A 27,051-nucleotide genomic window follows, 5' to 3' on the forward strand; every position below is an offset into this window, starting at 1 on the left:
AGCCACAGTGATGCAAGTAACATTTTTTTATATATGTAAAAGAAAATGTGATTTTATTTAAGTTTTAAGGAAACTAATGACTTTTAGTGGAATTTAGAATTCTTGGTTTAATGGAAAAACAATTTTCTCTTACATTATTTTTACTTAAAACAGTATTATTGGTTTTTACACATTAAAAAAACAATTCTTCATGAATTAAGAGGTTGGAATATTTTGAGGAAAATGATGCCAAACGTCATTTGGATGAGAGTGGCGTGCAATAATTATGAAGAATAATATTTCTTTCATGTTCACATGCCAAAATTTTCTATTTTAACCCGTCAGCACTCGAGTATTTGGCTCACGCTCGATTTAAAACATACATATCCTTTGTTAATCAAATAGTAGATATATGTGGCTGAAGCTTTTCTATCTGCATATAATTTTATGTATTTTCAAATATTTTCAAATTATGAAGAGCCGTATACTTTCATTAATTTAATATAAGTCATACTCGGTAAATTAAAAAAACTTGTGATAGAAATATGGTGAAATTAGTTACAACGAATTTAATTATTTAAATTATTTCTCTGCTCTTTTCACTCTCAAACATTATTCAATAATCACGTAATCAAACTATTTGTAATTAGCTAGTGCATTAAAAAACAAATTTATATAAAATTATGTAGAGGCTATGAGTTACAAAGTTAAAGAATATTTATCATGCGAAATAATGTCTCATGTACAGAACGCGTGAGCAAATCTCTTATTACGGCAACTAATGATTACCGAACGCGAGTGCTGACGATTTAAGACAAATGACACTTGGATCTCTGTAGTTTTAGCTTCGTCCTATAACGTCTATTTGTAGATATTATTAATATTTATACATTTATCATCAAAGCTCTTTCGTCTTTAAAAACAATATCTTCCCGCTATTTATCTAACAGACGCGAACATATAAATTCACTTATAATAAATGCATTGCCGTCGTAAATATAATTACAAGAAGACTGATTACACTGATTATATTTTGCAGTAACAACCTTGAATCATAATATTTATTATTGCAAACCCTACGGCAAATAATTGCGTATCCTGTAATAATAATAGTAGTGCAATTATTTTTAGTATCATCCATCGTAGACAGAATGAAAACAATTTTATCAACAGCAATTAACTATTATTTATAATTCTACTTGTACTTTCTATGTATGTGCTATGCTATGGATATTATGATGAGACTCTAAAATATTTTTATACATAAAAGCAAGTAAATAAAACGATATAAGAGTAGAACTAAAATATGCAAGTAATTTACTAGGTATTAAAAAACGATAAAATTATTTTTACTATTATTATAAATACTTATTAATGAATTTATATACTTGCTATTTATATTTATTTTACTTTAAGCTAAATGAAATTATAAAAGCAGGGTCTGTAGCAAAATTCTATCCGGCGCCCAAATTCTACCTATAAATAGACTTAGGTGTTGTTGTTTTTCGGCGTCCTCATTAACAAACTTTTTTTTACGATGGGCACATGGGGCCGGTAGCATTTGCTGCTTTTGCTACATGGCTAATCCGCTCAGGTACAATCCTTTTGAATCATGATCGCTTTTATAATATTGTCTCAGATTTCACGTCTGCCATACATCGTTCTCCATCGTTCTCACGTCTGCCATACATCGTTTTGACATTTATGTGCTTCTCAAGCGAGTTTGTCTCATCATTTTTCGGAAGATGGTTGTTATTGTTAGATTGGTATTAAAAATCTTTTTTTCAATCTTGGCATTCTTGGCGAATATCAACAAAATTTATTCAAAAGGTAATTTCTGTCTCATGAACTTCTGTGTCATATTCTGATCCAATCAGCCAATATAGAAAACACATCTAAGAGTGGGCATCATATATAAAAACGATTATCTCTTACCTGTCCTCTATTCCCGCGCAGACAGTCTTTACTAAAAAAGTTTCCGTACTCTTTTGGACGAAAAATTATCAAAATAGACATGAAATGTGAAATGAAAAACAGTTAGAAAATACGCCAGTTGCAAGCAGTAAATGGTGTCTTTTTGTAGATGATTTAGTCATAAGCAATTAAAACTTAAGCAGATATATGTCACAATGGTAAAACAATTATTAAACAAACATTTAACTCCGGGAATTCTACATTTTTTTGGCTGGGTGGCAATGCAACACTCCAGCAAACAATAAAAGTCCCTTCCTGAAATTAAATGTGGTCGGGAAGTAGTATACCACGAAAAATATATCCATGGGAAGAATGTTGCATATCCTGGCGAATGCAGTATAAAGCCCGAGCTGAACTTCTTGCCTAGAAATGCAATAAACTATTTATACTAAATATGTCAACAAAAGCTCGCCTCCAACAAATTTTTTTCGATTGGCCTAATATCCATAAGCTAATTATTAATCCAAAGAATTTAATGCGATGAATCTTAATAAACTGATATTTTCTCATATCAAATTTACCAAACCAAACAATTATGCACGACTTTGAGTGAGATTAATCTCTTCCACAAACAACTTAAAAAAAAATTTATGTATTCATTTCTTTTTTTCTTTAATTACAGAATTATTAGAAGAGTAATCATTTGAAGAAAACGCCAAGTATGGCGTTTACACATCATGCCATATTAATTTTGGGGTTGTTAATTGTTGGAACAATAAACACATATGCACAAAGTTTACCAGGTTAGTAGCATCAATTTTTTTTCTAACTTTCAATTTGAATACCAAGAAATTATCAGCAAAATTGTAGATTTACCTACATCTGTTTGACAGCCACAATTGAAAGAAAGATAATGCTACCTTACAATTTGAATCTTCCGTCACTTTATAGCTAAAAAAATATAGCACTTTTCTAAAAGCTCTCTTTAACAGAAGTCGAAAGATTGAAAAAAACCAAACTAGTTTTCTCCGACGTAGAAGAATAATTTTTTCTGCCTACTTCAAGTAAATAAAAAAGGAAAAAAAATTTTGACAAAAGGAACCGCGCGTTAACAAATTCTATTTTTCCACGTTTGTAATCCTTTCTTCTGATGAACAAAGAGGGATTAGATAGTCAAGATTTTTAAACCTCTTATTATTTCTGAATATCTTCCAGTTCACATTCCATTATGTATGTCAAGTTAACAAAGCAACTTTTCCCGATTATGGTGGTAATACGCCAATAATTAGTCGCTATTTAACCGTAAATTAATCGGGGAAAAACAATTTTCCACTATTTCTATAACGAAGAAAAGTGTTTCGCTAACTTGGCAGTCAACTTAGCGAGGCAACTTTTCTCCATTAAATTGAAAATAGGATCATGATAAGCCGCTATTTAACCGTAAATTAATCGGAAAAACAATAAATTTTCCGCAGAAAAACAGAAAAAACTCTTGTTTCACAAATTCATTTAAAAATTAAGGAATAATTTTATTGTAAAAATTTATACGAAATCGATTGCCACACTTTTCTCCTTCTTTCTAAAGAAAGAGCAGAAAAAAATTTCCCCCGGTTAATTTACGGTTAAATAGCGGCTTATCAGGAGCCTTTTTCCAATTTGGTTGTGAAAAGTTACTTTGTTTGGTTGACTGTCAAGTTAGAAAAGCATCACTTTTCTCAGTTATGGAAAATTTTTTCTCCTCGGTTAATATTCGGTTAAATAGCGGCTAATTATTGGCCTATTACCAATTTAAGCGGGAAAAGTTGCTTTGCTAACTTGACATACATGTTTCCAACATGTTTCATTAATAAATTATATGTTATTGCATTCTTGATATTTATAAAATAAAAGAACGGTATTTATCCAACAGGTTACAATATTAATTACATACTAATTAGTTCTAAAAATATCCTTTTGAAGAAGCTTCTTTTTAATTAGAGTAATAAGAGTAATATTTATTAGACACAAATAAATTAAAAAAACTAATTAATTATCATTATAAAACTGGTAATCTGTAATTAACATTTGCTATTTTACTCTTCTCTAAAGGTATAAAATAACAACAATTTATATTAACAATAAAAATGGCATTCACCTTTGAAGGTCGCGGACAAATATGAGTATATATGAAGCAACACAAATTGAATCACTTTTAATAAATACTTACCCGCCTTCTTCAATAATATTATAATAATAACGTAGAGATACAGATAAATCATTAATGTATGGTATTTTATAATATCCATTAAAAAGACACTTTTGCACGATCATGATGCACCCACCGATCGTTGTATTTATCATACCTATACGTGTAGAACGACCTGGACCATAATTATATATTTTTAGTGAACCATTTTATTAATTTATTAATTTAATTATCGTTATTAGCAAATTTTCTGGCACAAAATGTAGCTATTAATTTTATATATCCATGTGAAAATTCGCATCTTTTTAAAATAAAATAAAAACAAAACGGAATCAGATATCAATATGTTTTATACCATGTATATGAAATATTTACAAGGTATATTAAGTTTAGCCCCAAGTTTGTAACGCTTGAAATATTGATGCTACCAACAAAATTTTGGTACAGGTGTTCATAAAATCACCTAAGTAGTCCGTTTTTGGTTGTCAGTCCGTCTGTCCGTCTATCTGTCAACACGATAGATCAAAAATCAAAATGACAAAAGATATCAAGTTGAAATTTTTATAGCGTGTTTAGGACGTGATAAAGGGTCTATTGAGATTAATTGCTTTGGCATCTTCTACTCTTCATTTAGGAAATATTTATTATTTCTTATACAAGCTTTTTTATTTCAGAAATATTTTCATCGCTAGAAGATTTCACAGCTATTCCATTAGCTCGACAAGCACGCGCCAACTCATTCCAATGTCCCAGTGAAGGTTTTCATCCTGATCAAAAAGATTGTACAGTTTTCTATCGATGTGTTGATCAAGGTGGTTCGAAATTAACCGCTTACCGATTTCAATGTGGTCCTGGAACAGTTTATGACCCAAGAATTACCGCTTGTAATCATCCAAGTGATAGCGGTCGTCCTGAATGTGGGGGCAATGAACGCGAAAATGAAATAGATGCTTCAAATAGTAGCTCTGAAAATCAATCAGGAAATCAATGGAGTGAAAACCCAGCATCGTCTTCATCTCAATCATCATCTGCGACTTCATCGTCTGCGGAAAGTAGTCAATCGACTCAATCTAGTTCGCAATCATGGCAACAATCTTCCACACAATCTAGTTCACAATCATGGCAGCAATCGTCCACGCAATCTAGTTCCCAATCGACTACACAATCTAGTTCGTCACAATCATCTCAGCATTCTAACACTGAATCAAGTTCACAATCGTCAGTACAAACAACAACACAAAGTCAACAAACCCCACAACAATCTGCAAATCAACAAAGTGGAAGTGAATGTAGCCAAGAGGGTTTCGTAGGTGATAAAAATGATTGCAAGAAATTTTATAGATGTGTAGATAACGGAAGAGGTGGTTATACGAAATATGAATTTAGTTGTGGAGATGGAACTGTTTGGGATCAAGAAGCATTAGCATGTAATCATGCTTGGGCAGTAAATAATCCTAATTGTAAATCACAACAAAGTTCACAAGGAGATCAGTCATCTCAAGGATCAAACAACAGTCAAGATAACCAATCATCTCAAGGTTGGAACAATAACCAACAAACCTCTCAAGGAAGCCAAGGATCAAATAATCAACAAAACTCTCAAAGCAATCAATCTCAAGGATCAAACAGCAATCAAAGCAATCAATCTTCTCAAGGATCCAATAGTAACCAAAGCAATCAATCAACACAAGGCTCAAACAGCAATCAATCATCTCAAGGATCCAACAGCAATCAAAATAATCAATCGTCTCAAGGATCAAGTAACAATCAAGACAACCAATCTTCTCAAGGTTGGAACAATAACCAACAAACTTCTCAAGGAAGTCAAGGATCAGGTAATCAACAAAACTCTCAAAGCAATCAATCTCAAGGATCCAACAACAATCAAAGCAATCAATCTACACAAGGATCCAACAGCAATCAAAGCAGCCAATCATCCCAGGGATCAAACAGCAACCAAAGCAATCAATCATCTCAAGGATCAAACAACAATCAAGGGCAACAATCATCTCAAGGATCCAACAACAATCAAGGCACGCAATCATCTCAAGGTTCAAATAACAATCAAGGAAGTCAAAGCTCTCAAGGGTCAAACAATCAACAAAATTCGCAAGGAAATCAATCGTCACAAGGATCAGGGAATAATCAACAAGGAAATCAATCGTCACAAGGATCAGGGAATAATCAACAAGGAAATCAAAATCAGCAAGGTAGTAATCAGGTATATCTTCCACCACAGGAAGGAAACAATCAACAATCCACTCAAGATTCTGGAAACAACTCACAACAGCCTGCAGCTCAATATGGTTCAACATGTGAACAAGAGGGCTTCTTAGGAGATGATAAAGACTGTAGAAAATTTTATAGATGTGTGGATAATGGACGTAACGGGTACACGAAATATGAATTTAAATGTGCTGAAGGAACGGTATGGGATGGCGATAATTTAGCTTGTAATTATCCATATGCAACGAAACGACCAAATTGTCAATCACAAAGCAATCAACCAGGGCAAGGTAGTCAAAGTGGTGAGCAAGGTGAATCAAACCAAAGTAATCAGCAAGGACAATCAAATCAAAGTGAACAACAAAATCAATCAAATCAAAGTGGTCAACAAAATCAGTCAAATCAAAATGGACAACAAGGACAATCAAATCAAAGTGGACAACAAAATCAATCAAATCAAAATGGTCAACAAAATCAGTCAAATCAAAGTGGTCAACAAGGGCAATCTAATCAAAGTGGACAACAAAATCCATCAAATCAAAATGGACAACAAAATCAGTCAAATCAAAATGGTCAACAAGGCCAGCAAGGGCAAGCAAATCAAAATGGTCAACAAGGACAATCTAATCAAAATGGACAACAAGGTCAATCAAACCAAAGTGGTCAACAAAATCAGTCAAATCAAAATGGTCAGGAAGGACAATCAAATGGGGCTGCTCAATTAGGACAACCTAGTCAAGGAGACCAACAAGGCCAATCGAACCAAAGTGGACAACAAACCGGTGATAAATTAGGTCCTCAAAACCAACAAAGTGGACAAGGACAAAAACCTGAAAATGAAAATAAACAACCGAATGCACCTGGTACTGAATGTCAAAGTGAAGGATTTATGGGTGATCCAAATAACTGTAAAAAGTTTTATCGATGTGTAGATAACGGTCGCGGTGGATTTACAAAATACGAATTTTCTTGTGGGGAAGGAACTGTTTGGGATTCTAGCATAGATGCTTGCAACCATGACTGGGCAGTCGAAAAGGGAAGTTGTAAATCATCTCCAAATAACCAATCATCTGTCGATTCTGGAACCAGTACACCTAATAGCAATGATCAACAAAATGGGCAAAACAATGGACAACAAACTACACAATCCAGTGGTAATCAAAACACGAATCAACAAACTACACCAGCAAGTGCAAGTGAAACTACAAGCTCACAACAGCAAAGTACACAATCCAGTGCCTCTTCTAGTACGACTCCATCATCCAGTGAAGAAACTAGTTCTGTTACTGAACCAAATCAACAAACATTAACTACACAGAAACCTGATCAAAGTAGCCAATCACAACAGCCACCTCCAGATCAAAATAAACCTGCGGTAGGGAACAAATGTACTCAAGAAGGTTTTCTCGGAGATCCCGAAAACTGCAAGAAATTTTACAGATGTGTAGATAATGGAAAGGGAGGATTTACACAATATGAATTTAGCTGTGGTGAAGGTACTGTATGGGACACAGATGCATTAGCCTGTAATCATGGTTGGGCTGTGAATAGACCAGAATGTGGACAACAAGGACAGGATAATAGTCAATCATCAAACAAACCATCTACTCAACAACCAGGAGAATCTCAAAAGCCAGATCAAGGAAATGAAAAACTTGAAAGCAGTACTACTACTACTACACAAAAACCACAGTCACAAGGTAATGAACCAACTTCACAAAGCCCACCCAATACTACTGATCAAAATGGAAATGAAAACAAACCAACTACTCCGACTGAAAAACCAAACGAAAATAATCAACAAAATCAAAGTGAAAGTCCAAACCAAAGTGGGCAACAATCAAATGAAAATAACCAACCTAACTGCAATCAAAATCAATCAAATCAAGGATCAACAACTGCAAGTCCGTGCAGTAATCAAGGAAATCAAGGAGAACAACAAAAAGAACCCCAAAAGGAACCACAAAAAGAACCGCAACTAGGCCAAACTTGCAAAGAAGAAGGTTTTCTAGGTGATGATAAAGATTGTAAAAAGTTTTACAGATGCGTAGACAATGGAAAAGGTGGTTTTACTAAATACGAATTTAAATGTGGAGATGGCACAGTCTGGGATCCTGAAATAAGCGGATGTAATCATGCATGGGCAGTAAATAGAGAAGGTTGTGGTGGATCTTCCCAAGAATCACCACCTACGTCAAAACCAAGTCAAAATCAACCATCAGAACAGCAAACGAGCTCGACTACAACCAGTCAAAAACCAGCAGAAGAAATAACTACAACTACTCAATCTTCTGAAACAACATCAAAATTCAGCAGTGAGAAACCTACAGAAAGCACTACTTCACAACCAATTGAAAGTACGACAAAATCTGACTCAGAAGAAAACGCTTCAATAAGCGAAAAAGAACCATCTTCTAGTGAAAATATTTCAACAACATCAACTTCCACTGAAAAACCTTCAACTGCATCTAGTGAAAAACCTACCTCTACTACCTCTACTACCTCTAAACCTGCAGGATCACAGCCAGGTTCTTCAGATGGTAAATGTGAAAATGAAGGATTCTATCCAAATCCAAAAGATTGCCAAAAATTCTATCGATGTGTTGATAATGGAAGAGGAGGTTTCACTAAATATGACTTTGACTGCCCTGACGGAACATTATGGGATTCAGATATAACTAGCTGTAATCATAAATATGCTGTTAATCGTCCAGAATGTAGCGATATTAATGATGCTGACGATTCTAAAAAGCCCAGCTCAACTTCTCCTTCAAAAGAACCGCAAACATCAAGCAGTAAGCCAGAATCAGAACCAACACCGTCAACAACGTCTGAATCAGCAACCAGCACACCAACAAGCACTACAAGTAGTGCACAGACAAGCACAACAAGTAGTGCACAGACAAGCACAGCAAGTAGTTCAACAGAATCACAAACTACCGAGCGGTCTGAGCCTCCAAGTACAACCCAACAAACATCTTCTCAAGAACCCAGCACAGAAAGTGGTTCAACAACCTCTAGAACCACCACAAGTAAGCCAAGTACAGATCAATCATCAACGGATTCTACCAGCACTCAACAACCTTCTTCGCAAGAAACATCAACTTCCACAGAAAAATCAAATCAAACAACAACAGCTCCATGTTCTAATAAGGATAGCCCACAGTCATCCCAACAAAAGCCTAATTTAACTTGTACAGAAGCTGGATTCTACCCTTATCCTGGAAATTGTAAAAAATTCTATCGATGTGTCGACTGGGATGACGGTAAAGGTGAAAGATTTTCAGTATACGAATTTGATTGTCCTGAGGGAACAATATGGGATCCCGCATTAGATACATGTAATCATGAAAATAGTGTATACCCACCTCGTGATTGCTCTGGTAGTGATTCATCATCACCAAAGCCATCCGAACCTGAGACGACTACCGAAGATAAAAGAGAACCGCTAACTGAAAGCACAACCACTTCAATGGAAGAGACAACTGTATCAGAGAAACTTACAGAATCTACAACAGCCGGAAGTTCCACAACTGATGAAGGTAAAGCAATTGGTAAAATCAATCAAACAAATGTAGTAACATAATTATTTCAACTTTTCAGGAAAAACTACAACTCAATCACAAAGCACAACCCAGGAAAGCACGACTCAGTCGCAAACAACACCACAGGATAGTACAACACAGTCACAAACTACGACACAAGAAAGTACTACTCAGTCACAGACAACGCCGCAAGATAGTACAACACAATCATCAACATCCACGCAAGAAAGTACAACACAATCTCAAACCACAACACAAGAAAGCACAACTCAATCACAAACCACACCACAAGATAGTACAACACAATCACAAACCACCACCCAAGAATCCACAACTCAATCACAAACAACACCACAGGATAGTACAACACAATCATCAACATCCACACAAGAAAGTACGACACAATCGCAAACTACAACAGACGAAAGTTCAACTCCGTCACAAACAACAACACAAGAAAGTTCAACTCAATCACAAACAACACCTCAAGATAGTACAACACAATCACCAACAACTACACAAGAAAGTTCCACACAATCACAAACTACAGACGAAAGTTCTACACAAAGTCAAACTACAACCACTGAAAGTTCAGACACTACAACTCAGGAATCAAGCAGCCCGGCATCACAAACAACAACATCTCAGCCATCCGAAGGAACAACTGCAAGTTGTCCGATATCCCAATTAGATTCTGATCAAGTAGCCTTAGTATGTCCAACTGGATTCCGTCGACATCCAAAATATTGTAACTTATTCTATCAATGTACAACAAGTGAAACAAATTACGATATGAAAATATTAGTTTTATCTTGTCCAAATGATACGATTTATGACGATAAAAAGATACAATGCGTACAGCCTGATGAAACTGATCAAAAATGCGACGGAGAAATGGCCACAAATACATTCTACCGTCGATTAGATGACAACTCTTTACCACCGGTAAGTGAATATAAATAACAAAATCCGTAGATGAATAAAATTTTTTTTTTGTTTTGTTATTTAAAAGGCCTGAAAAGTAAACCTGCCTAAGTCTTTATTAATCCTTAATGATCCCTTCTTTCAGCCTTCGGTCTTTTAAACTCTATAGAGCATCAAATTACCTATTTTGGTCGAGCAAAACTAATTATCTTGATAACCCTATTTTGGCTTTGCCGGACATTTTTCCAGAAGGTTAAAGGGCTTATCATCCGCTTGGCCTTACCAAGTTGTTAAGCTTATTAAAGTCATTTGATTAATTTAAATATTTTAATTAATTTGCAGGTAAATGTACGTTCTAGTAGATCGTTGTGTCCAACAGAAGGTCACTTTGCATTTGCAAATGATGGAAAATCTGATTGTACAACTAGATTCGTCAAGTGTGGTAGAAACGTGCATGCTAATGGTTCAATGAGAGGCTATGTATATCAATGTCCATCTGGGTACGCTTATTGGCCAGTATCAAGACGATGTGAACGAACTACAAGATTACCAAAATGTTCCAGTATGGAAGAAGAGCAATGGTCTAAACGGTGGGATGTTCCAGTTGAGAATTTTAACATTTCGTTTTAAAAGACAATTAATGTTTTGAGGAATAATTTTAATGATTATTTTTTAAGCTCAATTTAAAATTAAGTTTACCACTGAAATTGTGTTCTCAGTATGCCGAGTACTTGTTATTTAAGTATCCGAAGTCACTTTAGCAAACGATAGTATGCGCGATAAAGGGTTTTTTTAATGATAGAAATTGTTGAAAGTTAGAAATTTCGTATCTCTTAAAAATTATTCGACTTCGACTTATGACATAGCTTCTTACCTACTGATCTAAGAATCCGATCTTGCCACTAGGATGAGCGAGGGAAAATATTTTAATAAAAAGTCTAAAGTGGCTTCCTTTAAATGAAACTTAACGATTCCTCGAAAAATTTAAATCGGTAGTCATTCTTAACAACCAATCGACATACTGAGAATGCAACGCTTAAATAAGATTGACTTAAATTTCATTTAGATATTCTGGGAAATAGGTGACGGTTAAAACTTATTTATTAATATTTATTTAAAATATTGAAATTGGCTTGGTTTGTAAAAGAAATTCTATGTTCTTTTATAAGCCGAACGGGATTGTCAAAATAAAAAAAAATAATTAATAAAAGTTATCTAAATGAAATTTAATTTTTTTTAGTCTCGTGTAAATATTAATTAAGTACTTAAGTTTTATATTTGAAAGTTAAGCCTAAAAATACTATTAAGACGCTTACTTCCGAAATAGATCAATCAATTTTACCAATTTTAAATCAAATTTTTATTTTGAAACCATTTTCTTCCCACTTTGATCTCTTCAATCTAAAATTCTAAAATAATAAAAAATTGTAATTTTTTTATAAACAAAAAAAAAACGTGATATTATTAAGCATATTATTGTACTAAAAATGAATAGAATAAAAATCCATTTTTATGAATGTGTTTTATTACTTAATTTAACATTTACAAGCCTAAACGAAAAAACTGTTAAAGTGAAACTGACTGAAAGAAGTAATCATCTTGTTAATTTGCTAACGCTAAAGTAATTTGATAAAAAGTTTTGGTTTAATTAAATGTAAGAGTTAAAAGTTTGACACTAGTCACTTAGTCAGCGTTAAAGTTTAGAAGCAGGGTCCCTATAGGGATTGGGAAAGATGATTTTGACACTACCTGGCGAGGCAAATGTGAAACAAAGTGATGACAATTGGTATACAAAACAATTACAAAGTCATTAAATTAATAAATTATTTGCATCATTTTGACCCCGTTGATCAGTATATTTGACGGGCAAGAATCCGAATTTAATTAGTTTTTGCATTTTTTATAACTACCAATACTATTTATTGCACTGTTTACATCACTTTCTTTGACATTTTTAACACTAGGGCGCTCTATTTTCAACAGTAGTGCTGCCTCTACAGTTCTATCTCAATCCCTATATGACTGTGCTAGTGTGCTCTGAAGTATGCCGTAATTATTCAAAATCGAAATATCGATACTCGAATTAATTCTTTTATTTACTTAAATCAACAATCAAATTCAAAATAATAAAATTAATAGCTGTAGACTCGAGGAATAACATGAGTAAATACTTTTTCGAACACAAATCTACTTCTTATTATTTGCATTCACAGTTAATTTTGTATTTATAAAGCATAAAACCGCAATAAAATGTCAGCAAATTTATTGGATGTGTTTAAAACAGTAAGAGTTATTTTAAAATTTGATAAGGTTCGCATTGACAACAACATTTCACGTTTACATTACAAATTAACTGTCATAGTATTAGTTGTATTTTCTTTACTTGTAACTTCAAAACAATATTTTGGAGAACCAATTCAATGTCACTTAAGTCAAGAAGAAGGCTTAAATCTGGATGCTTATTGTTGGATATTTAGTACATTTACTGTGAAAAAACATTTCAATGGTTTGTTTTCAACATTATCACTGCAATAATATGTCCTATTTAGGCTATTTTAGTATAATGCATGAATATATTTTATGTTATTTACAGGCACTCCAGGTAAACATATTGTCGCTGCAGGAGTAGCATCTGCAACGGAAAAAGATGAAGTCATTTCGCAAAAATATTATCAGTGGGTTTGTTTTGTGTTAGCTTTACAAGCAGCTGCTTTTTATATACCTCGACATTTATGGAAAACTTGGGAAGCCGGACGTTTAAAAATGCTTGTAGGGGATTTGGGTAAGATCCTATAAAACAATAAATTTCAGATTATACATTTCATAACAAAGAAAAAATTCACCATTTATATCCAAAACCCATTTGGATACGCACTTCCTCGGGTGCGGGGTGCTAAACAATCCACTCGTTGCGTATTTAAAAAATAAGATATTTTATGAAACAAGACTCTTAACTTTATTAAATAAGTGAAAACAAACAATTAAATGAGTTAACTGTTAAAATACCCTGTATAGAAAATGCTGAATTACAGTGTTTGCATTATTTTTAATAAATTATAAAATTTAAAAAAAAACCAACACAATTTTGGTTTTCGCAATTTTTCAAAACTATTTTCTGGAGTTTTTTTTGTTTTTCGAGAATCTTTTACAAGACTACTTACATACAAATTTTCAACTCTCTATCTTTTATAGTTTTGGAGAAAATAGATACCAAAGTTTTTACTAATTTGGGCCCTCACGGGTAAACAATGATGTTTACGAAAAAATGTTACAAACAAAAGTTGTTTATTTTTTGATAAGAAACATTTTTTATATTTTAACTTTTGTTCTCTCTCGAACGGTTTACAAGTTGGGTCCTATGGACTAAGAAACAATTGACCTACGTTACTCATGTGCGAACTCAAACTCACTTTTACGTCCTGAGTCCCCAGTCCGAATCCACATAGCCGAATAGACGATCACTGGTCTTCGTAAACAATAATCCAATGTCTACGGTACCTGCCAAGTATCTTAACACTCTTTTTTGCGGCTTACCAATGCCGTTTACTTGGCTCCGATAAGGACAGTCAGCTGTCTCCTCATTTTCGGTTTTATCGTCAACACGCACATTTACATCCGAGGGAGTCACTCACAACTGGATTACAGTCCTCCATCCCATATTGCTTCAATAAACTTAGAATGTAACCACGCTGTTTGAGTTCACTTTCACGTTCACCTTGATTTATTTCTAAACCCAAACAATACCTTACTTCTCCAAGATCCTTCACTTCGAAGTCTTCAAGCAATGTTTGTTTCAATTTAATGACACTTTTCTCGTCTGCCGAGGCTGCCAATATGTCATCCACATATATCAACACGAGCAAAAAGTTGTCACCAACCTCCCCATGAAACAAACATTTCTTGAAGAAAAAGGCCATCTGAAAAGAACAAATTAGTTAATTTTATTAACACCTATACCAAAATTTTGTTCATATCATCAATATTTTTTAACTTTACAAACTTGGGACTAATATTAGTATACTCCCAAAGTAGGTACCTTCCGATATATCTTTTTTGTATAAATCGCATAAAAATGTTCGTAATATTTTCCAAGTTATAACCAAAACTCATTCACTCAGCAGGATGAGTAACAATTTTTCTTTAATGCTGTTTTCAATTTTAGGTTCACCGATTGTGTCTGCAGAATGGACAGCACATAGGAAAAAAAACCTTCTTAAATATATTGCATTAACATATAGAAACACTCACACGATGTACGCTTTTAGATATATTTTTTGTGAATTTTTAAATTTTTTAAATGTAGTAAGTAGCCTTTTAAATAGTTTTCGTTTTAATTTCATTTATATCTTTACATTGATCTCGCTGAAGTGGTACAAAATATCAACAGTATTTTATTATGTATAGGCAATTTTATCACTGATATGATATTCAAATTGAGTACATTTTTAGACCGTGATTTTATTTTTGTAATTAGCCAATACAATAAGCTTTAAAATGAGGGATAAATGGAATATGATTAAGAAATAAGGAAAATTTCGCGAACCCACAAAAAACATGTCAAAGGAATAGTATATAAGATACGTTAAACAAAATAATAAAAATAAAGCTTTCGTTTATTCTGACATTAGTCTTTACAGAGTATTTTATAATTGACTGCAGACTTCTTTATTTCCTGAATAAGCTGAAAAAATAAGATAATGCTCTTTATAACAATACTTTCAAATTTGTGAACAAAATTAACCTAGCTCTAATAGCGTTTCAAGAATTTAGAATCCTGGTCCCGGAATTAAGCATTTAAGTGATAGTCAGCAAAAAACTGACATTACAGCTGAAAAGAATGACCTAAAATTAGTGGGTTTCAAAAAAAATTCCAATAAGATCGGATCAAACCAAGTATGTAATCCTACTAAATTTGGGTCATACTTTTCAAATTTGTGATCAAAATTATCCTAGCTCTTATAGGTTTCCAGAATGTGGAATCCTGGTCCTGGAATTAAACACATAAGTGATAACTAACGAAAAACTGTCATCACAACTGAAAAGAATGACCCAAAATTAGTGAGTTTCCCACGTATATGAACCTCCCACGTATATGAGCCTTCAAATATCTGCATCCGCATCCGCGGATTTAACAAAATCTACATCCGCAGCATCTCTGCTATATATCAATATACTTGACTCTGACTTTAGCTAATTTTCTTAGGTTTTACGTAATTTTTATTTGCAATGACTATCAAGCGATTATTTTTCCACCGCGGCATGTTTGAAACATTTATGAAGGTGTCTATTTGCAATCTTCCGTATTAGTTAATAATTTTCTCGGCTAGAAAAATAGAAGTACTAATATTATAGATACTCGATTCAATAAGTATAATTTACGAAAGTAGATGTATTTTACAGAAAAAAATGTTTTGATGCATTAAAACAAACATTTTTAAACAATTTAGGTAGCGCAAATATATTCAATTGACAAATTTCTTGGAGGAACGTTTACAACATATGGCCCAAAAATATTAGAACTATCTGAATTAACACCAGAAGAGCGTATGGATCCAATGTCATATGTATTTCCAAAAATTGCCAAATGTTCATATCGTTCTGTTGGACCTAGCGGTGGTATAGAATTACGTGATGCACTTTGTATACTCCCATTAAATATTTTAAATGAAAAAATATTTATGTTTTTATGGTTTTGGTTTGTGATTTTATCAATAATATCATTGGCATTATTTTTATATCGTTTATTGACTGTTTATAGTATTAAGTTAAGAAAATATTTACTAATGGCACAAGCACGTCATGTTAAACGAGCTGTCATTGACAATATTGTTAATCAATTATATTTTGGTGATTGGTTCATGTTAAATATGTTGGGCAAAAATATGAATCCTATTATTTTTAGAGAATTAGTTGTGGATTTAGGAATATACTTAATGTCTGATAGTAGAATGCAACAACAGATGATACCATTAGAGGAGATTTAAGTTTTTTTTTTCTTAAACTAAGTGTATTTTAATTATAGATCGTTGTTTTCTTGTATAATTAAAAATTTATAATTAATAAAATACGTACTTTATCATAAAATATATTATACCTTATGTAATGGTAAGATACGTTTTTATTTAAAAGGACCTTTAGTTCTAATTAAGATAGTTTGTTATCATTAGGCCAGTCTTTTCGCCCCACAATCAACGAGGGCCATAGCCTTCCCTCAAAAAATCATTATTTGGTGCCGTTTTTCTGTATGTCATTTATGGCATACAGAAGTTAACTGTCAAATGAAATTTCACAAAAAAAGAGGCCCTGTGATTAGTAATATATATGTTTTATTTTATTCATAATCAACAAATTACTTAAAATTACGTTGCCTTTTGTAATAACAATAGGAAATTTTGAGATTAATTTTAATCAATTCAGTTTTAAAAAATGTTTTGACGATTTTAATTATTGTTAATGCGTACTAAATTTGATCAATAAAATATTATATTGTGTTGTTTTTATTTATTATAAATTTTTTTGTATCATAAGTTGTAAAAACCAATTAAAAAATGATTACTAATTTGACTAAAAGATTTAGGTAACAAACTATCTTAAGATCCTCTTAATAAACCGCAATAAAATGTCGTTATAAGTTATAATTTATTTCAAAAAATAATGATACAGTCATACAGAAGTTTATTTTTATCAAATATGATATTTTATCAAATATCAAACAATGAATTTAATTAAACAGAATGTTGTAAATACTAATAATAATTAATTTATATTTATTGTTAAATTACAGAATAATTAATTATTTAAATTGGTGTTTCATTTGATCCCATTGCTTGAAATAATGCAGATGATGGTTTAACTTGTTAACATTTATATATTTACAGATTTTATTTTCACTAATATCAATAAATACATTATCCTGAACAACCTCGACAACCACAATGAACACATTCTACAATACGACCCTAAAATATATAAAATAATAAATTAGCAAAATCAACAAAAATTACTATGAATGCGTTCATAAGTTAATTTAAAGCAAGTTAAATTAATATATTAACTTTAGGTTCATGAAAGATTTTAAAAAAAAGTTTAAGCAATTGAAAGGGACAAATGGAAGATGGTAGACATCTCCGGTTCTGCTAGTCTTATTGAGGCCAACTTATGCTTAATATTTTCATTATTTTATTAGTCGATCATTTGGCGTATGTTTCATCTTGTTAAGATTTCTGAAGCAAGATATTCAATTTGTTTATAAGTTGTTTATTTTCCGAGTGATGGGAATGGAGTGTTTTTTAGCAAGATCTTATGCAGTTTTTAGTTATTATTATTATTTGTGCTTATTCGGAGTGGAAAGTTCAAAGAATGTCACAGGCCTCAATCGAAAATCCCTTATAAACAAATTAATTAATTTGTTTAAACAATTGCAAAATACATGAGATATAATAACAAAAAAAAACTGTGTATTCTATGAACAAAATACAATATTTTGTTTTAAATAAAATATCCATACGACCTTTTGTTGAGCAGAAATAAATCAGAAAGAAATTGTTAATTTTGAGCCTGTGTTTTTGTTTTGTTTATAACAATTGAACGGTCAAAGACAAAAAAATTTAATCTTAATTAAATGTTAACTTTTTTGGCACCATCGTATTCAGCGAATTTTTTTATATAAAAATAGTCAATAAACTAGCCTCTTTAATTTTCTGAAGTAAAAAAAGTTTACTCGACTCGGCTACAAGACGACTTCGGCTACAATTACTCAAAGTTTTCGAATAAATTACAATTTTCAAACAATTTACACAAAAGAATTTTTAATTTAGGGTAGTCTTTCATAAAGAACATCACTTAAATTTAAACTTTTGTTCTATGTCTTACGATTTAAAAGATGGATACTATGGATGATCCTGTGATCCCAAATTGCTCATTTACGAACTCAAACTCCCTATCCCTTTTTACGTCCTGAACACGCTATACAAATTTCAGTTCGATATCTTTTTTTGGTTTAGAGTTATCGTGTTCACTGGGAGACGGAAATGGGCTACTTTGTGAATGACAAAGTCCGAGGTGAGTATACAGTTTTTATTTCAAATCTGTTACCCTGTCTTCAATAATGAAACGACCAATATTTAATATTAAGAAAAGGACATACGAACACTATCGTATGTTTAGCGTGAGTCTCACGTTCAGATAATTTGGAGTAGCTAACTAACGTGAAAAGAATATTATCGAAGTTTTTTGAGGAATAATTAATTTTTTCCCCTGTGATTGGATCCATTCACTGATCTACGGGTTGGCCATGCCTTTAATTGCGTCGAGTTAGCACGGGTTTGCGGTTTTTTTAAATACTTTTTATTTAACCCTGTGATTACGTTCATTCACTGATACTCAGAAAATCAGATAAAAGCTCAAAAACTTATACAATATTCTGTTCACGAATAACCACACCCTTAATATTATGATTGGGAAATTATAATGTTTTGAATAAAAATACAAACCTCTTCTAATTTACTTTTAGGCACACGGCATATACAATTGGTGCCAAAATTTGTATCTCTAGTCTGAATACATCTCAAGCAACATAAGTTTTCATATCCAGTTTTCTTCCATTTAGCAATTAGGTTTTTATCAGCAATATTTTCATTCAAACAATAATCATATAATTCTCTACTAATTGCTTTACGTCGATAAAACAAATCATATATGTAACGTGATTTTTGATGATGTATTTTGAAAATAGGCCACAATGCTTCCTGAATACGTTTTCCTTCATGTGATTCCGTTTCAGCTGTAAATAAACAATTATTTACAGACATATTATAATCACAATTATAATTAAAATATAACTAATTACCTTCACGCATCTTTTGTTCTAATTCTTCTAGTGTTGGTTCAATAAGCTCCCAACCTTCAGGAGGTTGTTTACGACTTCTTCTTACCTTTGGCATAGTTTTTAAATTGATAAACTTTGTATGTATTAAATTTTTATGTTTTTCTTAGTTTTGACAATTCTAAACGTCCTTAGTTAAGTATGCCACACTCAGTCTGTGCAACTGTGATGTTTGAAATACTAAAAGTAACTAAATCATTATGTTCTACATACTCCATGATTTCAAGAAAGCGTACAAATATTCCATAGTTTTACTTTAGTGTGCATACATAAAAAGTATGGAGGTAAACGGATTCTATTGTCCACTTTTCTTTCGTATAGAAAAACAAGTAGATAACATAGTTGCGGCGCCCATAATTGTATTATATTCATAAAAAGTGATAAGCGATTTATTACTTAAAACCATTCGGGCTATGAATGAAATTGAGTAAATGATGACCGAGATTTTTTGACTATCTGATTCATCTACCGTACTGTCTTACCAGGAACCCAATGGCAGATTGAGTATTGTCGTAATCTAATTCTACTATGACAATCTATAAAAACTCAAAATTCTATAGAAACAAAATAGCATTAATAAATAAAAATATTAACTTTTGTCAAATAATTGTTTTTTCAATTTCTTGACATTTTAAAATTATGCCTATTTTTTTATTTTATGGGCACGTTGACCACCTTAATTCGAAAAGGCGACCAAGCTATAATCTTAATTTATTCTCTGTTCTGTGTATCCAGAGACGTTAGTAACCACAACATTGTTCTTCAGGTTCTTCTGATTCCTAAATTTGAATGCGTAATCTTTGTTATCGAAGTCAAAAATTCGCAGACGAAATTTTGTTAAGTCTTAACAGTACAATCTTTCGATTAATATAAAACTGCATAAGTAGCAAATTAATTTAACATCCATCAACAGACTACACATTTCAGTGCACCACGCCTATTTATCAGTTCAGTACAGAGAAGAAATCAGGACTAATGTTTTTTAAGTAAACAAACTTAAAAGCAATTAGATAGTTCACACATATCAGACCAAGTGATAGACCGATTCAGTCCGAGTACTCTTCAGGAATTTCTGTACAAAATACATAGTAGATATTTCACTGAAGTTTAAACTGATGGGTTACCGTGCCTGCACTGAAACGTGAAGATGCCACCTATACAATTTCATTTTATTCGAAAGTTTATAACACTTATATAACTTTTTTTGGTAACATCAATAATATTTTTCTGATCTTGAAGCTGTGTCTTTCTGTCAGTTGCCGAAAAATGTTTTTACAACAATAATGCCCATGTAAAGTCAACTTTATACTCATCAATAGACAATTTTCCAAATCTGACTAAAAACTACGTAAATATGTATTTACTACATATGAAGGTTATGCGAGGTGAATGTTTCTTATTGGTAAAAAAAAGTAACTAACAGTGATTTCAGGCAATGATACATTCAACATTTTTATTTGTTACAAATATTTTAGTTATATTGTTTAGAGAATTAAAAAATAATAATAGAAAAATTTAAGTAACTTTGATATTTAATATTAAGTGTTAATAACTAGTTGGAATTAAATAAATAAAAAATGCCACGAGGTAATTAATATTATTTGGTGTGGTACGTCAGTGACGCAACTGCAGTATTTTTATACTAATTTTTTTTTTATTCGAATTAACAAATATAATATTTAATAAAATAAAATAAAATTTGATTATGATTTAAATATTTATTGCTTAGGTAAATATACGAATCATAAAGGGCGTAATCGTCGCTTTACAAATCCTGAAGAATTAGAAGAACAACGTCGTAAAGATGAACAGGAGCGGCGATGGAGACAACAACGTGGTGATGAATCTTCCGAAAGTGAAGAGGAAGAAGATGAAGCTGATAAGAAAAAAGCTAGTGGTAGTAAAACTCGAGGAGATGATGATTCCGGTAGTGGTAGCGAAGATAGTAGTGAATCGGAAAATAGTGACGAGGTATATTAAGAATATTTTATTTTAGTACTTAAATATTATTCCAGAAAGTTGTCTTATTTTTAATGTTGCATTCTTAAATTCACATTTGATATCTTTAATAGTAAAATTTAATGCCTGCCTATATTTTGCATTAAACTCGAAAACGGCTAATCCAATTTCGAAAGGATTTTCACGTAATGCTTTGGTATTTTCTCAAACTTATTTAAGGCTATTTTTGCTCCGATTTATGAGTGGGAGTAGTTTAAGCGTTTAAATATAAACTGACAAGTGTACATGCACAGTAATAACCATGATGGTGAGAGAGAAGGAGAACGATCGCTACGCGCTAAAGCATTAAAGCGCTCCAGGTCCCTGAAAATTCGTCGGGAAATAGTATCTGCGTCGGTAAGAAGTTAGCTGTTTATGAGTATAAGTAGATGAAGTTAGTTGCATAATGTACATATTTAACAACAGCCCGCTTTTATAGAGACAACTTAGCGATCGCAGCGCCTCACTTATTTTGTCCGTATTTCTGGGACACTATTCCCTACAGCGATCGTTCTCCTTCTCTCTAACCTCCATGGTAATAACACTCATTGTATAATTTTATGACATAGACTTTTTTCTCAAGATTTTAATGGGACTTTCATAGGAAGCTTTAACATTTTATTTACATAGTTTTAGCTATTTTTTGTTGATAATCCTAAAGGGAAATTCAAATACAAAGTCCTGGGGCAAATTAGAAAAAAATTTAATGTGTGGGTCTATCAGGCCAGAGGAAATAGCTGATTGTTGCTCCTTGCGAAATTTTACTGATTATTATTTTTAATGTAAATATTTAATAATTTGCTGACCTAGTTTAAGGTTGATCGAACATTAATGTATAGATAACAATCTGAATTTTTCATATGTTATTAATTGCTAACTAATACGCGCATAAAATAATTTTTTTTAATATGACGAAGGGTTTTCATGTAATTAATAATAAAAAATTGGAATTTTAACATGTTTTTAATAGCAAATGTTGAATAAACGCATACATTTTCCATAATGTTACTCCAATCTGTATAGATTAATCAGTTAACTTGCAATTTTTTGAATTAAATCTCGTACATTACGTTAAAATTAAAAACAAAGCATTCTGAGGAAGAGTTTTATAAATATCATAATTAAAAAGATACAAATTTTCGTCCGTCAAGGCGGGAAGAGTCCAAAGACGATTATACTCGCTGACTACTCGCTGATAATGTAATTTTCTTTAGGTGAAATAATTTTTAAAATGGGGCCAGTAGTTTTTGAGTTTATCCATCACAAACAAACTAAAAATCAAATATTTTCTCTATATATATAGTTAGTGTAGATTAAGTATATTATATGTACGTATGTCATTATAATTATTTTAATTGCAGGAGAAAGCTAAAGGTGTTAGTAATTTAATTAAAATTGAAAATCCAAATCGTGTTCAAAAAAAAGTTAAAAAATTATCAACCCTAAATGAAGATTTAGTGTCACAAAAACCACAATTATCACGAAGAGAACGTGAAGAAATAGAAAAACAAAGAGCGCAAGCTCATTATCAAAAGTTACATGCAGAAGGTAAAACTGAACAAGCTCGTGCTGATCTAGCACGACTTGCAATCATTAAACAACAAAGAGAAGAAGCAGCTAAAAAACGAGATCTAGAGAAAAAACGTAAGTCAATTAAAATTAATAAAATATAGAAATAACCATATAATTATAAAAATTTATATTTTCTATACAGAAAAAGAAGAAGCATTGAAAGCGAAAACTGCCCAAACACAAAAAGCGCTTGGAAAGAAAACGTAAAATGATAAATATGAATGTAACAGAATTTCGGAATCTTTGTGAAACTGGGATAAATGCAAATACATTTATAATTAAATAATTTTTTTAAATTAATTATAAAAGAATTTCTTTATTACTTTCATATGTTATAAAATAATAATAAATGTATCAAATAAAAATATGACAAACGTAAATTTTATTTCTTTGAATAAATAATTAATTACTGATAAAATTATTATTAATATTAATTTACATGTAAATATGATACCAAATTAGTATTCATTGAATGAATTACTATCATATATAGACCGTGGGACACCACGGTTTTTTTTAAAGTTATAAATACTTTGTGAGTGGCTTCTTTTTGACGACCCTACCAAACTTTAAGAAATCCAGCAGGGAATATGTCGGACACTACGACCTCTTGGAAACATTAATAATTATGTTCGTGTTATCTATATTTCTAAGTGTGACAAACTTGGGACTAAATATACTCTAGTATATTTCATATGCAGGCCATAAAAACAAGAAAGAACCAAGTTAATTTTAAATATTAAAAATCGTTTATTTTATAATAATAATGTTAAAAGTATAATTATTTAATAAATTAAAATTAATTATAATCTGAATGGATGCATTTTATGACCACGACTGTTAGGTATTGCCCCACGTTTCCGTAATCTACGAACAGCTTCTCTCAAATGTTTTGGTTGTAAAGGTCCAGTTTCATTATTTGCTTCCATATAATCCAAAGCTGTTAAAAATGTGAATTATCAATTAAAATACTGGCTAACTGTTAGTTTACAATTGAACGATCTCCGTTAGTTTAAATCTTTAATTTCTGTTAGAATAATTAAAAAAACTTAATATATTTACCTTCTTCAACCACCTCACCAACGAATACTTTGGCAATACCAGACATGGCAATCACTACATTTTGTGAAACCGAGCATCCAGTAATTGTTTGCATTAATCTTTTCACAGCTGCTTTAGGAAATGCTGCTCTACGATACATTTCATATCTGTCTAACTGATCTTCGGTAAAATTTGATACTAATACTCTATAACAAAATGAATATATCATTTAAGGTAAAAAAATGTCCAAGATTCATTTAAGTTATTTTGCAGAAGTTTATTATTGTATTGGTTTCATTAAAAAAAATGAATTTTTGGTTTTGGAAATATTTTAGTTTGACTTATGTACTTCATCTATGTACCACTTGTATTACAAATCCTTAACCGAATAATTCTATTGAGTGATACTCGAAAGGCATTCTTTTGTATCAGATCTATCCTACCTATGGTTTTCCATTCGGTTTGGACAACGGTTAATACCGGGATAGTTTCTAACGAAGTCAGCCATAGCTACATACCTCCCCTTCCTTTCATTTTCCCTATCTCTTTTTTTATGACATGTACTGTACAATGTTTGCTTTGTTTAAAAAAAGGATGAATAAATTCAATTGAATCAGATCTAGATTGCATGCGGAATTTCAGAAAATTATATATTTTTATACTTGATTTTATAGAGTAAGAGCCAGGGCCTGCCAGACCTACGTTAAAGTATAAAAGCTGAAATTTTTTTTGCGTATTCTCACTGGTGTAGGGAACAATCTTTGGGGGCTACAAACCTTAACTAACGGTGCCTTCGGTAGGTATCAGGGGCGCAGTACCCGAGCTCTCTCACGTTAAAGTATAAAAGCTGAAATTTACAGTGTTCAAATGACCATTTTAAGTCAATATTTAAAAAGACATACCAATCCGAAGGGGCAAACACTCCCCCAGACGCGGTAGAAGGTCAAATGATTCAACGTGACATGAAACCTGCTGAAATAAGGTAGCTTTACTGAGACTACCGACTCCAAAAGCATGCATGAAAGTCGGATTCCAAAATCATACTGTATATGAAAACTTACTGCATTTTTTCTCTTTCTTCTTCTTCCAATTCTTTTTTACTCTTTGCATCTTTCTTTTTCTCTTTCATTGATATATTATTATCTGACAAATCTGTTTGCACACCCGGTTTAGGTAAAATAATATCCGTTTCAAATGAATTATCAATGTTTGAATTGTCTATGTTATTATCATTAGAGGGTAATTCTATACTACTTATATCTAAATTGCCACTATCGTCGTGTTTTTCTTCTTCATGAGACTTTTCTTGTTCATCTGATTTTTCTGCATCGATATCTTTTAAGTTCTCTTCAATTGCTAAAGCTGCATCTCTTGAATCTTCATCATTGTCCATTAAATCCATATCACTATCCGATCTTGATGTATTTAAATCATCAGCTAATTGTTGTTGCATTGCATTTTCATCATTTGATAAATTTCCATCAAAATTATCACCGATTATTGAATCGGATTTATCAAATATGTTATCCATTTTAATTCATCAATTTAAAATTACTGTTGATAAAAAATCAAGAATCTTTTTATCAGAAATCGTAAACAAAGCAAATAGAGTGCTTCTAACAAAACAAGTCAAAACAATCGGGGCTATAATATGCATTTGTTCCACTAACTTATTATTATTTTATCGATTTCGACTTTTATTTAAATAACCTATAAATAATAACAAATTTTTTAGGTTAGAAAGACTGCGTTCAAAGTAGCTAACGTAATTTGGCCCCCCACAAATATTTTTTCTGGTTAATTAATTATAAATCTTTTTTAATCCATTGTTCGTCGTTTGTTCTTCATTGTTTGGTCATTAAAATTATTTTTTCGATCGTTTATTTATTATTTACTAAACAATTATTTGTCATTAATCAATGTATTTTAATGAATTATTGATTGTTCGTTTATTATTAACAATTGTTGGATTATAAATATTTCAAATTAATTAATTATTAATTTTTTTTCATTGAATAAAGAGGAAAAAGGTGAAAACAACATTATAGGAGGGGGGCTAACTTAATAACAAATAATTGTTTAATAAATAATAAATAAACGACGATCGAACAAATAATTTTAATGCTCAATCAATGAAAAGCAAACGACGAACAATGGACTAAGAAAAATGAATGTATACTTTATAAAATAATCATTATATTTATTCATATTTATTTTAGGTGAAATATGTACAAATATATATTATAATAAAATATCGTTTTTATCAATTTTCTGGTTTAATTATTATTATTCAATATTATACCTACCTTTATTTTTTAACAAAATATTACTACAATTATTCATTTATAGGTAAGTTTATTGAAAAAAAGAAATACATAATGGGTTAGTAAAACAAAAATAAATAATAAGTTTATGAAAAAAAGTTTATTGAAAAAAGATGAGTAAGAGGTATGTATATCACATTATAGATAAATAACATATGTCAAAGGTGGTGTAGTGGCTAGACCAGTCGGTTACAGAGTATTTCGGTTCGTATCTAGCATTGCTTCGATTAAATTTTAATTAATAATTTTTAGTTTTTTTAGATAATTTTTATGAGAACCAAAAGCGATAAATAAGTAAGAGAGGGGATATATTTTATGTTATTTTAATTCCCAGCCTCTCTCTCTCTGACAGAAGAGTGATTTATGACATAAGTAGGAAAGTGGGACTAATATAATTAATTTTTTTTTTATGAAATAACATGTTCTCCTATTATAAAATCTTATAAAATTTCATTTAAC

At 31.5% G+C, this 27,051-nt stretch overlaps 5 protein-coding genes across 5 annotated transcripts; 3 read left to right on the top strand and 2 right to left on the bottom strand.

Annotated features, from left to right (window-relative positions):
• Positions 1 to 2,614: 2,614 nt before the first annotated feature.
• On the top strand, positions 2,615 to 11,563 carry LOC123295966 (serine-rich adhesin for platelets-like). Its single transcript, XM_044877428.1, has 4 exons — positions 2,615 to 2,696; positions 4,753 to 9,846; positions 9,908 to 10,794; positions 11,116 to 11,563. The coding sequence occupies exons 1-4, from the start codon at positions 2,615 to 2,617 to the stop codon at positions 11,401 to 11,403; spliced, it is 6,351 nt and encodes a 2,116-aa protein (XP_044733363.1). The 3' UTR covers positions 11,404 to 11,563.
• A 1,460-nt stretch (positions 11,564 to 13,023) lies between these two features.
• Positions 13,024 to 16,757, top strand: LOC123295968 (innexin inx2-like). The gene is made up of 4 exons (XM_044877429.1): positions 13,024 to 13,279; positions 13,367 to 13,555; positions 14,936 to 15,075; positions 16,221 to 16,757. Exons 1-4 carry the CDS (start codon positions 13,024 to 13,026, stop codon positions 16,755 to 16,757), a joined length of 1,122 nt encoding a protein of 373 aa, XP_044733364.1.
• Positions 16,758 to 17,543: 786 nt separating this feature from the next.
• Positions 17,544 to 19,814, bottom strand: LOC123296535 (protein BUD31 homolog). The gene is made up of 3 exons (XM_044878046.1): positions 19,622 to 19,814; positions 19,266 to 19,555; positions 17,544 to 17,732 (listed from the first exon to the last, which is right to left on the bottom strand). The coding sequence occupies exons 1-3, from the start codon at positions 19,713 to 19,715 to the stop codon at positions 17,682 to 17,684; spliced, it is 435 nt and encodes a 144-aa protein (XP_044733981.1). The 5' UTR covers positions 19,716 to 19,814; the 3' UTR covers positions 17,544 to 17,681.
• A 1,352-nt stretch (positions 19,815 to 21,166) lies between these two features.
• LOC123296534 (28 kDa heat- and acid-stable phosphoprotein) lies at positions 21,167 to 23,512 on the top strand. Its single transcript, XM_044878044.1, has 4 exons — positions 21,167 to 21,244; positions 21,387 to 21,628; positions 23,017 to 23,299; positions 23,370 to 23,512. The coding sequence occupies exons 1-4, from the start codon at positions 21,235 to 21,237 to the stop codon at positions 23,432 to 23,434; spliced, it is 600 nt and encodes a 199-aa protein (XP_044733979.1). The 5' UTR covers positions 21,167 to 21,234; the 3' UTR covers positions 23,435 to 23,512.
• Positions 23,513 to 24,030: 518 nt separating this feature from the next.
• On the bottom strand, positions 24,031 to 25,879 carry LOC123296533 (transcription initiation factor TFIID subunit 11). Its single transcript, XM_044878043.1, has 3 exons — positions 25,330 to 25,879; positions 24,290 to 24,474; positions 24,031 to 24,167 (listed from the first exon to the last, which is right to left on the bottom strand). The coding sequence occupies exons 1-3, from the start codon at positions 25,797 to 25,799 to the stop codon at positions 24,031 to 24,033; spliced, it is 792 nt and encodes a 263-aa protein (XP_044733978.1). The 5' UTR covers positions 25,800 to 25,879.
• Between the last annotated feature and the right edge of the window lie 1,172 nt (positions 25,880 to 27,051).

The sequence above is a fragment of the Chrysoperla carnea genome, chromosome 3 (genome assembly GCF_905475395.1).
Source record: "Chrysoperla carnea chromosome 3, inChrCarn1.1, whole genome shotgun sequence".
In the NCBI taxonomy this organism is placed as follows: domain Eukaryota; kingdom Metazoa; phylum Arthropoda; class Insecta; order Neuroptera; family Chrysopidae; genus Chrysoperla; species Chrysoperla carnea.

Coding starts and splice junctions, on each gene's coding strand:
- LOC123295966 (XM_044877428.1), top strand. CDS start 2,615: ATGGCGTTTACACATCATGCCATATTAATTTTGGGGTTGTTAATTGTT. Junction 9,847..9,907: donor AAGTTCCACAACTGATGAAG/GTAAAGCAATTG, acceptor TCAACTTTTCAG/GAAAAACTACAACTCAATCA. Junction 10,795..11,115: donor ATGACAACTCTTTACCACCG/GTAAGTGAATAT, acceptor ATTAATTTGCAG/GTAAATGTACGTTCTAGTAG.
- LOC123295968 (XM_044877429.1), top strand. CDS start 13,024: ATGTCAGCAAATTTATTGGATGTGTTTAAAACAGTAAGAGTTATTTTA. Junction 13,280..13,366: donor TGTGAAAAAACATTTCAATG/GTTTGTTTTCAA, acceptor TGTTATTTACAG/GCACTCCAGGTAAACATATT. Junction 15,076..16,220: donor TTTTAAATTTTTTAAATGTA/GTAAGTAGCCTT, acceptor TAAACAATTTAG/GTAGCGCAAATATATTCAAT.
- LOC123296535 (XM_044878046.1), bottom strand. CDS start 19,715: ATGCCAAAGGTAAGAAGAAGTCGTAAACAACCTCCTGAAGGTTGGGAG. Junction 19,556..19,621: donor AGAACAAAAGATGCGTGAAG/GTAATTAGTTAT, acceptor GTTTATTTACAG/CTGAAACGGAATCACATGAA. Junction 17,733..19,265: donor CTAAAAGTAAATTAGAAGAG/GTTTGTATTTTT, acceptor TATATATTTTAG/GGTCGTATTGTAGAATGTGT.
- LOC123296534 (XM_044878044.1), top strand. Junction 21,629..23,016: donor AATCGGAAAATAGTGACGAG/GTATATTAAGAA, acceptor TTTTAATTGCAG/GAGAAAGCTAAAGGTGTTAG. Junction 23,300..23,369: donor ACGAGATCTAGAGAAAAAAC/GTAAGTCAATTA, acceptor TTTTCTATACAG/AAAAAGAAGAAGCATTGAAA.
- LOC123296533 (XM_044878043.1), bottom strand. CDS start 25,799: ATGGATAACATATTTGATAAATCCGATTCAATAATCGGTGATAATTTT. Junction 24,475..25,329: donor GAAGAAAGAGAAAAAATGCA/GTAAGTTTTCAT, acceptor ATTTTGTTATAG/AGTATTAGTATCAAATTTTA. Junction 24,168..24,289: donor TGGTGAGGTGGTTGAAGAAG/GTAAATATATTA, acceptor CATTTTTAACAG/CTTTGGATTATATGGAAGCA.